General features: G+C 43.5%; 1 protein-coding gene across 3 annotated transcripts in view; it reads right to left on the reverse strand.

Annotated features, from left to right (window-relative positions):
- ROBO3 (roundabout guidance receptor 3) overlaps nt 1–13,445 on the reverse strand; it is a 384,819-nt gene that overhangs the window by 37,888 nt on the left and 333,486 nt on the right. For all 3 annotated transcript variants that reach the window (XM_088481800.1, XM_088481799.1, XM_088481798.1), the window contains exon 9: nt 6,894–7,099. In XM_088481800.1, coding sequence (XP_088337926.1) covers nt 6,894–7,099 — 206 coding nt within the window. The remainder of the gene's footprint in view (nt 1–6,893; nt 7,100–13,445) is intronic.

Here is a 13,445-nt window from a genome sequence, read left to right on the forward strand (position 1 = left end):
GGTCCTTGCGGCTGGCATACGTCTCTGACGTGTTGTGCCAGCAGGGCGCAGTCTATGACATACATGCCCGGAAATCACACAGGTAGGATTCCCAGCCGTCTCCTGAAATGCTGGCAGATGGAACATATCATTATGCAGAGAGGACGGGGCGAGAGGGTTTTACTGCTCAGTGTCACTCTCGCTATTAGAGAGCAGAGGTCAGGGCAGCTTCCCCTCCGCCTGTGCGACTTATAAATATAGATTCCACCTGCCAGCGGAATCCCTCCCGGGGACAGGCCAGCAGGCGCAGAGGTCACCCACAGCTGGGAATTCTGGCGGCTTTTCCCAGCGGACCTCATCTCATCACCTGCTGCTGCTGCTCCCAGGAGCCTACATTACAGATCGCTGGGCCTCCTGCTTAATGCGAGACTATAACAAGACTAGCAGCGAAGGGACGAGAACCTCAGTGCTCTCTCTCTGTGCAGGGAAGTCATTGGGGAGATATGGTCAGATTTCATTCTGAGCAAAGTCCTTTCTATTATTTATTAATATCCAGGTGCAGCATTTTCCCTAAATCACATTTTTTTTCTCTATTGTTTCTAACGTAATTTAGAAAATAAAAATAATTGTCTGGTGATAGCAGCAGCAGCAGCGGCGGCGAATAAGTGCAAATTGCGCAGATAAATGCGATGTTAGTACCTGAGTGTTAGTGAGGTGGTTTATGCACTTGTCAGCAACGCTCTGCCGACCCCCCCCCCCCCCCCTCACTCCTGCACTAATAGGCTATACAGACAGTACAGCACTAATCCCTCCATCAGTGCAGCGGAGCGGCCGTGTGGTGGGCATTATAACCCCCCACCTATAGGTAAAGATATTATCTGGAGAGATCAGAGCAATGGGGGTGCTTCATATGACCCGTGTAATTGCTGTTATTAAGGGGTCTATTTACTAAGCAGTGTTAGGAGACAGAGTGAAAAGTTATAAGGTACCAGCCAATCAGCTCCTAACTGTCATCTCACAGGCTGTGTTTGAACAATGACAGTTAGGAGACAGAGTGATAAGGTGCCAGCCAATCAGCTCCTAACACTGCTTAGTAAATAGACCCCTAAATGATGTAGAAATGTTTATATAAATCTGTTATTTGAAGCCTGATACTAGGGTGGGAGTAAAGCACAAAAGAGCAGGCCAGCAGGATCCAGGTCTACTCTCCCAGGAGGGCGCCCCGAAATGTGTGAGTCTCCCTGACAATCCTAGAGAGCAGGTGAATATCCTAATCGCTCACATGCCTCCAGTCTGCAATCTCCCGGGACCACATTGGTCAGCGACCAGCACCATCTATGCTTCTGTTACTACTACTATGCTCATTTAATTATCTGCTGATTTTACCAGTTCAGGTAACACCACTTCTGTAGTAAATGAGCCTGTAGAAGACAGTGGGGTAGATCTTCCTCCTCACCGCTCTGACTAAAATAGTTATATAGGCAGTCTGCAATTTCTGTGTCCGCCTCGCCAAATCAGCATAAACAGGGGCCTAGGGGCATCATTCAGACCCGGACGCTAAGTAGCGCTCGCTCGCTCTGAGCGATGGTTGCCCGTCTGCGCATGCATATAAGTTGCAGTGCACGTGCGCAAACTAGTACAAGCGATCGGATTTTGCTCACGCCCTGAAAAGACTGCCCGGTGGAATGAGTGACAGATTGCGCCGTTTGTGGGTGGTAACAGGGGAAGGTGCTCGTGAACGGGGGGAGTGGTGTTGCGAACGCAGGCGTGTCTGACCGTCAGAACGGAGTTTAATGGGTGTGCATAATTAGCAAAGTCACTTGGTTGCTTTTTACCCTGAACTGCTCACAGTGCTTGCGAGAGGGTAAGGTCTACCTCAAGCGCTGCGAGTAGCTCCGTTGGCTCTCGATGTTACCGATTAATCCTTCAAATACCGGAGGTGACGTGTGTTGCGAGTGGCAAGGGGGCGTCTTTATACACTAGCGAGCGCTTTTTGCCGGGGCTCTCTAAGACATAGAGGGCGTCCTTACGAGACGCAGTGCGAGCGCTTAATTTAAATATCCGGCCACTTTTTGCCAGCGAGCAATATGCGAGCGGGTCTGAATCAAGCCCTAGGTCTCCTTGGAGCAAAAAGTAGAGCTAGTCTGAGAAATCTATAATGGAAACTGAGGGGTCCCTGGATATTTTCCTCCCATTTCAGAGACGTTCCCAGCGAAGGTATATACAGCGGGCGTACCCAGGAGCCCCAGCGCAGAAGCCGAGACTACCACGGTCGGTTAGATCCCTGTAACAGCAGCCGTCAGACGGATCAGGTACACATACCTGTCTCAGGGACAATAGGAAAGACAAACAGCTCACGTTCTCACCGGCCGGACATGAAAAGGAGGAGAGCCCTCCGAGCCGCTGTTTGAACAGGAGCTTTTGATGAACACAAAAGGTTCTTGTACAGATGAGTCAGACATCAAACAGGTTTGTAACATGACGGCGTGTTTGTAATTCAAGGTCGGCCAGGTTTGTGGAAGTAGCAGATCTGAGGAAGGCGCTCCTCGCATTCAGGTCACACATGAAAAGTCCATTTATAAATGGGGTGTTTACTAGACAAACACTGATGAACAACTACAGATGTAAAGATATGAGATAGTATTTACATTCGCCAGAGTACATACATATAGGTCATACAGTCCTATACCTATGATATACTACATAGACAGATAAGATTTAACACGGGAGATAGACAGATATATAAGAATCTCGCAATACCTAGATGGATGAGATAGGTATTAGATATGAGTTATTATTAGATACATAATATATATATATATATATAACAGATCGGTATTAGATATGAGTTATTAGATACATAATATAGATATATAACAGATCGGTATTAGATATGAGTTATTAGATACATAATATAGATATATAACAGATAGGTATTAGATATGAGTTATTATTAGATACATAATATAGATATATAACAGATCGGTATTAGATATGAGTTATTATTAGATACATAATATAGATATATAACAGATCGGTATTAGATATGAGTTATTAGATACATAATATAGATATATAACAGATAGGTATTAGATATGAGTTATTAGATACATAATATAGATATATAACAGATCGGTATTAGATATGAGTTATTATTAGATACATAATATAGATATATAACAGATCGGTATTAGATATGAGATTATTAGATACATAATATAGATATATAACAGATCGGTATTAGATATGAGTTATTAATACATAATATGGATATCGGATAACAGATAAGTATTAGATATGAGTTATTAGATACATAATATAGATCTATAACAGATCGGTATTCGATATGAGATATTAGATACATAATATGGATATCCGATAACAGATAGGTATTAGATATGAGTTATTAGATACATAATATAGATATATAACAGATCGGTATTAGATATGAGTTATTAGATACATAATATAGATCTATAACAGATAGGTATTAGATATGAGATATTAGATACATAATATGGATATCCGATAACAGATAGGTATTAGATATGAGTTATTAGATGCATAATAATGATATATGATAAGATAGGTATTAGATATGAGTTATTAGATACATAATATAGATATATGATACCAGATAGGTATTAGATATGAGTTATTAATACATAATATGGATATCCGATAACAGATAGGTATTAGATGAGTTATTAGATAGATAATATAGATTTGCGATAACAGATAGGTATTATATATGAGTTATTAGATATATAGTATAGATTAGTGATAAGAGATAGGTATTAGGTATGAGATAGACAGTTATTTGATACATTATATAGATTTGCGATAACAGATAGGTATTAGATATTAGTTATATATACATAATATATATACAGGTTGAGTCTCCGATATCCAAAATGCTTGGGACCAGAGGTATTTTGGATATCGAAATATTCTATATTTTGGAATATTTGCATACCATAGTGAAATATCTTGGGAATGGGACCCCAATAAACACACGGAAAGCATTTATGTGTTATATACACCTTATACACAGAGCCTGCAGGTCACATTATACAATATTTTCAAAAATTTTGTGGCTCAAACAAAGTTTGTGTACAGATATAAAATTCAGTTATGTTTCATATACACCTTATACACACAGCCTGAAGGTAATTTTATACAATATTTGTAATAATTTGTGCCTTAGACAAAGTTTGTGTACATTGAACCATCTAACATCAAAGGTTTCATTATCTCAGTTATGCCAAAAAATTTCCGTATTTCGGAATATTTGGATATGGGAGACTCAACCTGTATACAATAACAGATAGGTATTATATATGAGTTATTAGATATATATAATAGCTATCTGTTATCATAAATCTATATTATGTAAGTTATTAGATACATAATATGAGATAGATGTTTATTAGATACATAATATAGATATATGATAACAGATAGGTATTATATATGAGTTATTAGATATATATAATAGCTATCTGTTATCATAAATCTATATTATGTAAGTTATTAGATACATAATATGAGATAGATGTTTATTAGATACATAATATAGATATATGATAACAGATAGGTATTAGATATGAGTTATTCGATACATAATATAGATTTGCGATATCATATAGGTATTATGTATGAGATAGACGGTTATTAGATCACTATATTTCAGGCTCTGCCGTCTGCGTTTCCTTTTAGAAAAACAAAAATGAATTTTTAATTCCCCATCGCAATCCTCGTCCTGACTGGCTGTAAAATATTTAGCAGGTTCTCATCAGATCAAGCACAGCTACAGTAAAATCATTTGCAAGTCCTGGATTAAAAATGTATGGTCCGTGTCTACTGCACACAGCGTTACAGGGCAGCCAGAGTTCAGAGTCTCACAGCCGGGGGGGGGGAACGCAGACCCCCCCCCTCCTGAATGATAAATAAATAACACAGTGATTTCAATGTCCTCTGCCAACATTCCTGCACCCGAGGCCCGGCGCACATCACGCTGCCAGTCACCAGCGTGCTGAGACCGCCATGACGCAGTGTACACCAACGCCTGGAATCTCATCTCTGACGGGCACAATTATTTACGAGCCGCTCACAACTATCGGCGCTGCCGCTATCTTTCACTAGTGTTAAAAAATGAATTTAAAAAACCCACAAAACAATGTAGTGCAGCCAAACTAATATACAGAACTGTGATTGTAAATAGTCTGGAGTAGATAGATAAAAATACATATTTACTGATACTATTCTCTGTATATTATACAAAGAACCCTAGAAGTAATGCAGATATTATCGCAGGTACGGAATGCCGGTATAAAGCCAATCACTCGTACGTGAGCTGATATCTCAGGACGGCCATTTTCACATATTCAAATTAAATGTATTAATAAAAGCGATTTGGGTATGAATCCGCCGATAACATACAATAATATTCTGCGTCTTGGAATGATGCATCCGGTCCTTTGGGGAAAAACGTAGCGATGATTTGGGCGCGTGCAGCGATCTATATGAACTCTGTATCACTGTGATTGGTGGGCGCCTCCGTGACAATGACAAAGTGTTGCCGCTGGCATCAGTTTTATAGACGGCACAGCATGTGCGCACATCTACCGGTGAATCCGAGACACTGTAACTCAGTCACATCTTCACTTGCAGATGAAAAGGCCTTAACTGGGTAGTAATGGTGCGTCCACAGGTCCACAGGCTAAGCGTAGTGTGGTCAGAACTGCGAGCACGCAGAGATCCGCCCGTTCTCAGACAGATCTCATGCACTAAGGATCACGCTGGTGGAAGTGCGCACTGATAATAATGGCGGCTATGTAGCCAAGTGTATGAATAGGGCGTTGCGGATGCATAGAATAAGTCTGCATATGGGCATATACCAGTATTGTCCTCAGTGCACGCAATGCGCCCGCCTTGCGTGCAACTCTGTATTGGGCCTCATGGCCGAAATACCGAGGGCACCTCACCCCCAAAAGTGTTTCATGGAATCCTACATCCCCGGCACCCGCGTTGCTTCCTGCACTAAAACTGAATAAAGGGCAATTACAGCACAACCTCAGTCCTCCATTTATCAATACACTCATCATTATCATCACTGATGCAAATCAGTACTAACGAGCAGTGACACCTTATTTCCTTATCAGGCATATCATTAATATTTATATAAGCAGCTGAATGTTCACCTCTAATCATGCAGATCATTAAGTGATAATTAAATGAGCATTTATTACGGCTCGGTAATGTACATGTCAGTGTCAGTTCGCTCTATGTCATCTAGATGGGTGGGTGCTCGGCTGATGCTGACCACAAGGCTTCGGACCTCCAGGATCACTGTTCACTATCCCAACATACGGTTGTGACCAAACTGCAAGACCACAATCCGAACCCTTGGGGGATGGCCTGTTAGTGGAAAGGGGTATGGGGCCTGGATTGCACACCCTAATATTAAACATAATAAGAGCTGCTACCATGCTGAGACTTGTAGTACAATGCAGGGGGACAGATAATGCAGGTGCACACTCTAAGTACCAAGAACAATGACATATGAGGGAGATGTACTAAGCTCTAGAAAGGGGAAAAACTACCGATCACTCATCTCCTAACTGCCATGTTACAGGCGGTGTTTGAAAAATGACTGTTAGGAGCTGATTGGTGGGTAGTTTATCACTTTTCAGTGCTTAGTACATCTGCCCCAAAATGTGTCAGTATTAGGGGTGTTAGGGACCCATCTGACGGGGTTTACCTTGACATGATGGATGGGCAAATATTTTTGGCCAAACATGTACTAAGAATCTCACTTATAACCCATGTTAATTGTAGAGTTTATCAGGATTATTATTATATTATTTTTCTCCTCGACATCTACGCAGAAAAGAGGAACTTGAGGAACTGACCTGTAGATGGGTGATTTGCAGAGTCCCGTTATCCAGTACGCTGACCCTAGGGTCATTGCCCCCAACCCTCTGCCCGTCTTTCAGCCAATGCGTGCTCGGCAGCGGGTTTCCAGATACATGGCATTGCATTTGTACCACCGAGTCCACGGCCAGTGTTTGATTGGAGGGTCCTCTGCGGATTATCGGTGGAACTCGATCGGACGTTGCTGAAGATACATAAACAGACGGGGGGGAGAAAATAACCATTTAAAACGATCCAAACACGAAAAAAACTCAAGAGTTAAAACATCTGTAGTCTCAGGCTAGATCAATTTCTAATTTACCCATTGATTTACATGGAGACAGCCTTGGCTAAATTAACATGGTTCGCTCAGCAAAACAACAGATACCTTTAGCAGGAGACATGGAGATCAATGATTAAGCAACGATCTGTTATATTGCAACATGCGCCAGGCATCTCGAGCAATAACTATTAATGGTGTTGGTTTAACAAACTGTCCGTGAAGCAATCCTCATCCACAGCCGAAGGGAGAGGATTTCACCCGTCAGCACTTCCTCCGCAACTTAATAAAACCGTCTCGGGAGAGGAATAATTAATTAAGCACTTTGCGAGACCCGTCTGGAACTACAAAACAGGCCAACTGCTAAATATTTCCATATCTGCTTGAAGTTGAAAATGAAAAAAAAAAATTATATATATATATATATATATATATATATATATATATATATATATATATATTAGATGATTAGGAGGTCAGTTCAGGATGGGTTTGTAGAATTAGCAGCAAAATACCATCACTGGTGGCAGCAGGACTCTGCATGAATATGTATAAAGCTCTTATGTTACATGTACTTGTAATAAGCTCATATTATCACAGCTCCAAATTACAGCCACCCAAGTGGGAATAAAGACTGCAACGCAGCACATGTAACACACCCGTCTGCGATCCTCCGCTGCGTGCTCGGTTACGCCGATAATAGGCCATGCACAGGAAAATGTCATAGTACAGCATAAACTAATTTGGTGATATGAATACACCTAGCACAGTCAGATCACACTGCTATATGTGCTACATGCAGGGAAGTGCTGGTGATGAGGAATACACCTAGCACAGTCAGATCACACTGCTATATGTGCTACATGCGGGGAAGTGCTGGTGATGAGGAATACACCTAGCACAGTCAGATCACACTGCTATATGTGCTACATGCAGGGAAGTGCTGGTGATGAGGAATACACCTAGTACAGTCAGATCACACTGCTATATGTGCTACATGCGGGGAAGTGCCGGTGATGAGGAATACACCTAGTACAGTCAGATCACACTGCTATATGTGCTACGTGCAGGGAAGTGCTGGTGATGAGGAATACACCTAGTACAGTCAGATCACACTGCTATATGTGTTACATGCAGGGAAGTGCCGGTGATGAGGAATACACCTAGCACAGTCAGATCACACTGCTATATGTGCTACATGCAGGGAAGTGCTGGTGATGAGGAATACACCTAGTACAGTCACATCACACTGCTATATGTGTTACATGCAGGGAAGTGCCGGTGATGAGGAATACACCTAGCACAGTCACATCACACTGCTATATGTGCTACATGCAGGGAAGTGCTGGTGATGAGGAATACACCTAGCACAGTCAGATCACACTGCTATATGTGTTACATGCAGGGAAGTGCTGGTGATGAGGAATACACCTAGCACAGTCAGATCACACTGCTATATGTGTTACATGCAGGGAAGTGCTGGTGATGAGGAATACACCTAGCACAGTCAGATCACACTGCTATATGTGCTACATGCAGGGAAGTGCCGGTGATGAGGAATACACCTAGTACAGTCACATCACACTGCTATATGTGCTACATGCAGGGAAGTGCTGGTGATGAGGAATACACCTAGCACAGTCACATCACACTGCTATATGTGCTACATGCGGGGAAGTGCTGGTGATGAGGAATACACCTAGTACAGTCAGATCACACTGCTATATGTGCTACATGCAGGGAAGTGCTGGTGATGAGGAATACACCTAGTACAGTCAGATCACACTGCTATATGTGCTACATGCGGGGAAGTGCTGGTGATGAAGAATACACCTAGTACAGTCAGATCACACTGCTATATGTGCTACATGCAGGGAAGTGCTGGTGATGAGGAATACACCTAGCACAGTCACATCACACTGCTATATGTGCTACATGCGGGGAAGTGCTGGTGATGAGGAATACACCTAGCACAGTCAGATCACACTGCTATATGTGCTACATGCAGGGAAGTGCTGGTGATGAGGAATACACCTAGCACAGTCAGATCACACTGCTATATGTGCTACATGCGGGGAAGTGCTGGTGATGAAGAATACACCTAGTACAGTCAGATCACACTGCTATATGTGCTACATGCGGGGAAGTGCTGGTGATGAGGAATACACCTAGTACAGTCACATCACACTGCTATATGTGCTACATGCAGGGAAGTGCTGGTGATGAGGAATACACCTAGTACAGTCACATCACACTGCTATATGTGCTACATGCAGGGAAGTGCTGGTGATGAGGAATACACCTAGTACAGTCACATCACACTGCTATATGTGTTACATGCGGGGAAGTGCTGGTGATGAGGAATACACCTAGTACAGTCAGATCACACTGCTATATGTGCTACATGCGGGGAAGTGCTGGTGATGAAGAATACACCTAGTACAGTCAGATCACACTGCTATATGTGCTACATGCGGGGAAGTGCTGGTGATGAGGAATACACCTAGTACAGTCACATCACACTGCTATATGTGCTACATGCAGGGAAGTGCTGGTGATGAGGAATACACCTAGCACAGTCAGATCACACTGCTATATGTGCTACATGCGGGGAAGTGCCGGTGATGAGGAATACACCTAGCACAGTCACATCACACTGCTATATGTGCTACATGCAGGGAAGTGCTGGTGATGAGGAATACACCTAGCACAGTCAGATCACACTGCTATATGTGCTACATGCGGGGAAGTGCCGGTGATGAGGAATACACCTAGCACAGTCAGATCACACTGCTATATGTGCTACATGCGGGGAAGTGCTGGTGATGAGGAATACACCTAGCACAGTCAGATCACACTGCTATATGTGCTACATGCGGGGAAGTGCTGGTGATGAGGAATACACCTAGCACAGTCAGATCACACTGCTATATGTGCTACATGCGGGGAAGTGCCGGTGATGAGGAATACACCTAGCACAGTCAGATCACACTGCTATATGTGCTACATGCAGGGAAGTGCTGGTGATGAGGAATACACCTAGCACAGTCAGATCACACTGCTATATGTGCTACATGCAGGGAAGTGCTGGTGATGAGGAATACACCTAGCACAGTCAGATCACACTGCTATATGTGCTACATGCAGGGAAGTGCTGGTGATGAGGAATACACCTAGTACAGTCAGATCACACTGCTATATGTGCTACATGCGGGGAAGTGCTGGTGATGAGGAATACACCTAGTACAGTCAGATCACACTGCTATATGTGTTACATGCGGGGAAGTGCCGGTGATGAGGAATACACCTAGTACAGTCAGATCACACTGCTATATGTGCTACATGCAGGGAAGTGCCGGTGATGAGGAATACACCTAGTACAGTCAGATCACACTGCTATATGTGCTACATGCAGGGAAGTGCTGGTGATGAGGAATACACCTAGCACAGTCAGATCACACTGCTATATGTGCTACATGCGGGGAAGTGCTGGTGATGAGGAATACACCTAGCACAGTCACATCACACTGCTATATGTGCTACATGCGGGGAAGTGCTGGTGATGAGGAATACACCTAGTACAGTCAGATCACACTGCTATATGTGCTACATGCGGGGAAGTGCTGGTGATGAGGAATACACCTAGTACAGTCAGATCACACTGCTATATGTGCTACATGCAGGGAAGTGCTGGTGATGAGGAATACACCTAGTACAGTCAGATCACACTGCTATATGTGCTACATGCGGGGAAGTGCTGGTGATGAGGAATACACCTAGCACAGTGAGATCACACTGCTATATGTGCTACATGCAGGGAAGTGCTGGTGATGAGGAATACACCTAGCACAGTGAGATCACACTGCTATATGTGCTACATGCGGGGAAGTGCTGGTGATGAGGAATACACCTAGTACAGTCAAATCACACTGCTATATGTGCTACGTGCAGGGAAGTGCTGGTGATGAGGAATACACCTAGCACAGTGAGATCACACTGCTATATGTGCTACATGCGGGGAAGTGCTGGTGATGAGGAATACACCTAGCACAGTCAGATCACACTGCTATATGTGCTACATGCAGGGAAGTGCTGGTGATGAGGAATACACCTAGTACAGTCAGATCACACTGCTATATGTGCTACATGCAGGGAAGTGCTGGTGATGAGGAATACACCTAGTACAGTCAGATCACACTGCTATATGTGCTACATGCGGGGAAGTGCTGGTGATGAGGAATACACCTAGTACAGTCAGATCACACTGCTATATGTGCTACATGCAGGGAAGTGCTGGTGATGAGGAATACACCTAGCACAGTCACATCACACTGCTATATGTGCTACATGCAGGGAAGTGCTGGTGATGAGGAATACACCTAGCACAGTCAGATCACACTGCTATATGTGCTACATGCAGGGAAGTGCTGGTGATGAGGAATACACCTAGTACAGTCAGATCACACTGCTATATGTGCTACATGCAGGGAAGTGCTGGTGATGAGGAATACACCTAGTACAGTCAGATCACACTGCTATATGTGCTACATGCAGGGAAGTGCTGGTGATGAGGAATACACCCAGTACAGTCAGATCACACTGCTATATGTGTTACATGCAGGGAAGTGCCGGTGATGAGGAATACACCTAGTACAGTCAGATCACACTGCTATATGTGTTACATGCGGGGAAGTGCTGGTGATGAGGAATACACCTAGCACAGTCACATCACACTGCTATATGTGCTACATGCAGGGAAGTGCTGGTGATGAGGAATACACCTAGTACAGTCAGATCACACTGCTATATGTGTTACATGCGGGGAAGTGCTGGTGATGAGGAATACACCTAGCACAGTCACATCACACTGCTATATGTGCTACATGCAGGGAAGTGCTGGTGATGAGGAATACACCTAGTACAGTCAGATCACACTGCTATATGTGCTACATGCAGGGAAGTGCCGGTGATGAGGAATACACCTAGCACAGTCAGATCACACTGCTATATGTGTTACATGCGGGGAAGTGCTGGTGATGAGGAATACACCTAGCACAGTCACATCACACTGCTATATGTGCTACATGCAGGGAAGTGCTGGTGATGAGGAATACACCTAGTACAGTCAGATCACACTGCTATATGTGCTACATGCAGGGAAGTGCCGGTGATGAGGAATACACCTAGTACAGTCAGATCACACTGCTATATGTGCTACATGCAGGGAAGTGCTGGTGATGAGGAATACACCTAGTACAGTCAGATCACACTGCTATATGTGCTACATGCGGGGAAGTGCCGGTGATGAGGAATACACCTAGCACAGTCAGATCACACTGCTATATGTGCTACATGCAGGGAAGTGCCGGTGATGAGGAATACACCTAGCACAGTCAGATCACACTGCTATATGTGCTACATGCAGGGAAGTGCTGGTGATGAGGAATACACCTAGTACAGTCAGATCACACTGCTATATGTGCTACATGCAGGGAAGTGCCGGTGATGAGGAATACACCTAGCACAGTCAGATCACACTGCTATATGTGCTACATGCAGGGAAGTGCTGGTGATGAGGAATACACCTAGCACAGTCAGATCACACTGCTATATGTGCTACATGCAGGGAAGTGCCGGTGATGAGGAATACACCTAGCACAGTCAGATCACACTGCTATATGTGCTACATGCAGGGAAGTGCTGGTGATGAGGAATACACCTAGCACAGTCAGATCACACTGCTATATGTGCTACATGCAGGGAAGTGCCGGTGATGAGGGGATTTAAAAAAATAATTACTAATTTCCTTCTTGCAAAAAATGTATTGTGTTGCACCCCTGGGCTATGAAAAGAGACTCTGCTTGATGATATAAAGACAGGGCTGGGAAGCACAGAAAGCAGTCAGAAGGTATTGTTGTAAGTAGTAAAAGGTACTTGAAGACATTTACAAGCTGAACATGTAAATCCCCTTAAATCAGCGTTCTCTCCTTTATAAGGATAATTTATTAGCCCAATAATGAACAACGTTTCAAAGATATTTCCAGGATGTACATTTGGCATCGGTCGTGTTTTTTGCTGCACTGTAATATGGCAAGAGGCCTATGTATCAAGACCCGAAAAGCCAGCAGATATAGCCCTAATTCCAGCAAAAACGGCTGCTAGTTATATTTACCAAAGGCTACCGCTGACAGTGACTATCACAGAGTAACAAATGCTCTCTCTGAGCTTCCCATGCAAGTCTATAGGCATTGCCACGTGTCCCGATCGCTAT

This window comes from Taudactylus pleione, unplaced genomic scaffold (assembly GCF_031769625.1).
Source record: "Taudactylus pleione unplaced genomic scaffold, aTauple2 ptg000278l, whole genome shotgun sequence".
Classification (NCBI taxonomy): domain Eukaryota; kingdom Metazoa; phylum Chordata; class Amphibia; order Anura; family Myobatrachidae; genus Taudactylus; species Taudactylus pleione.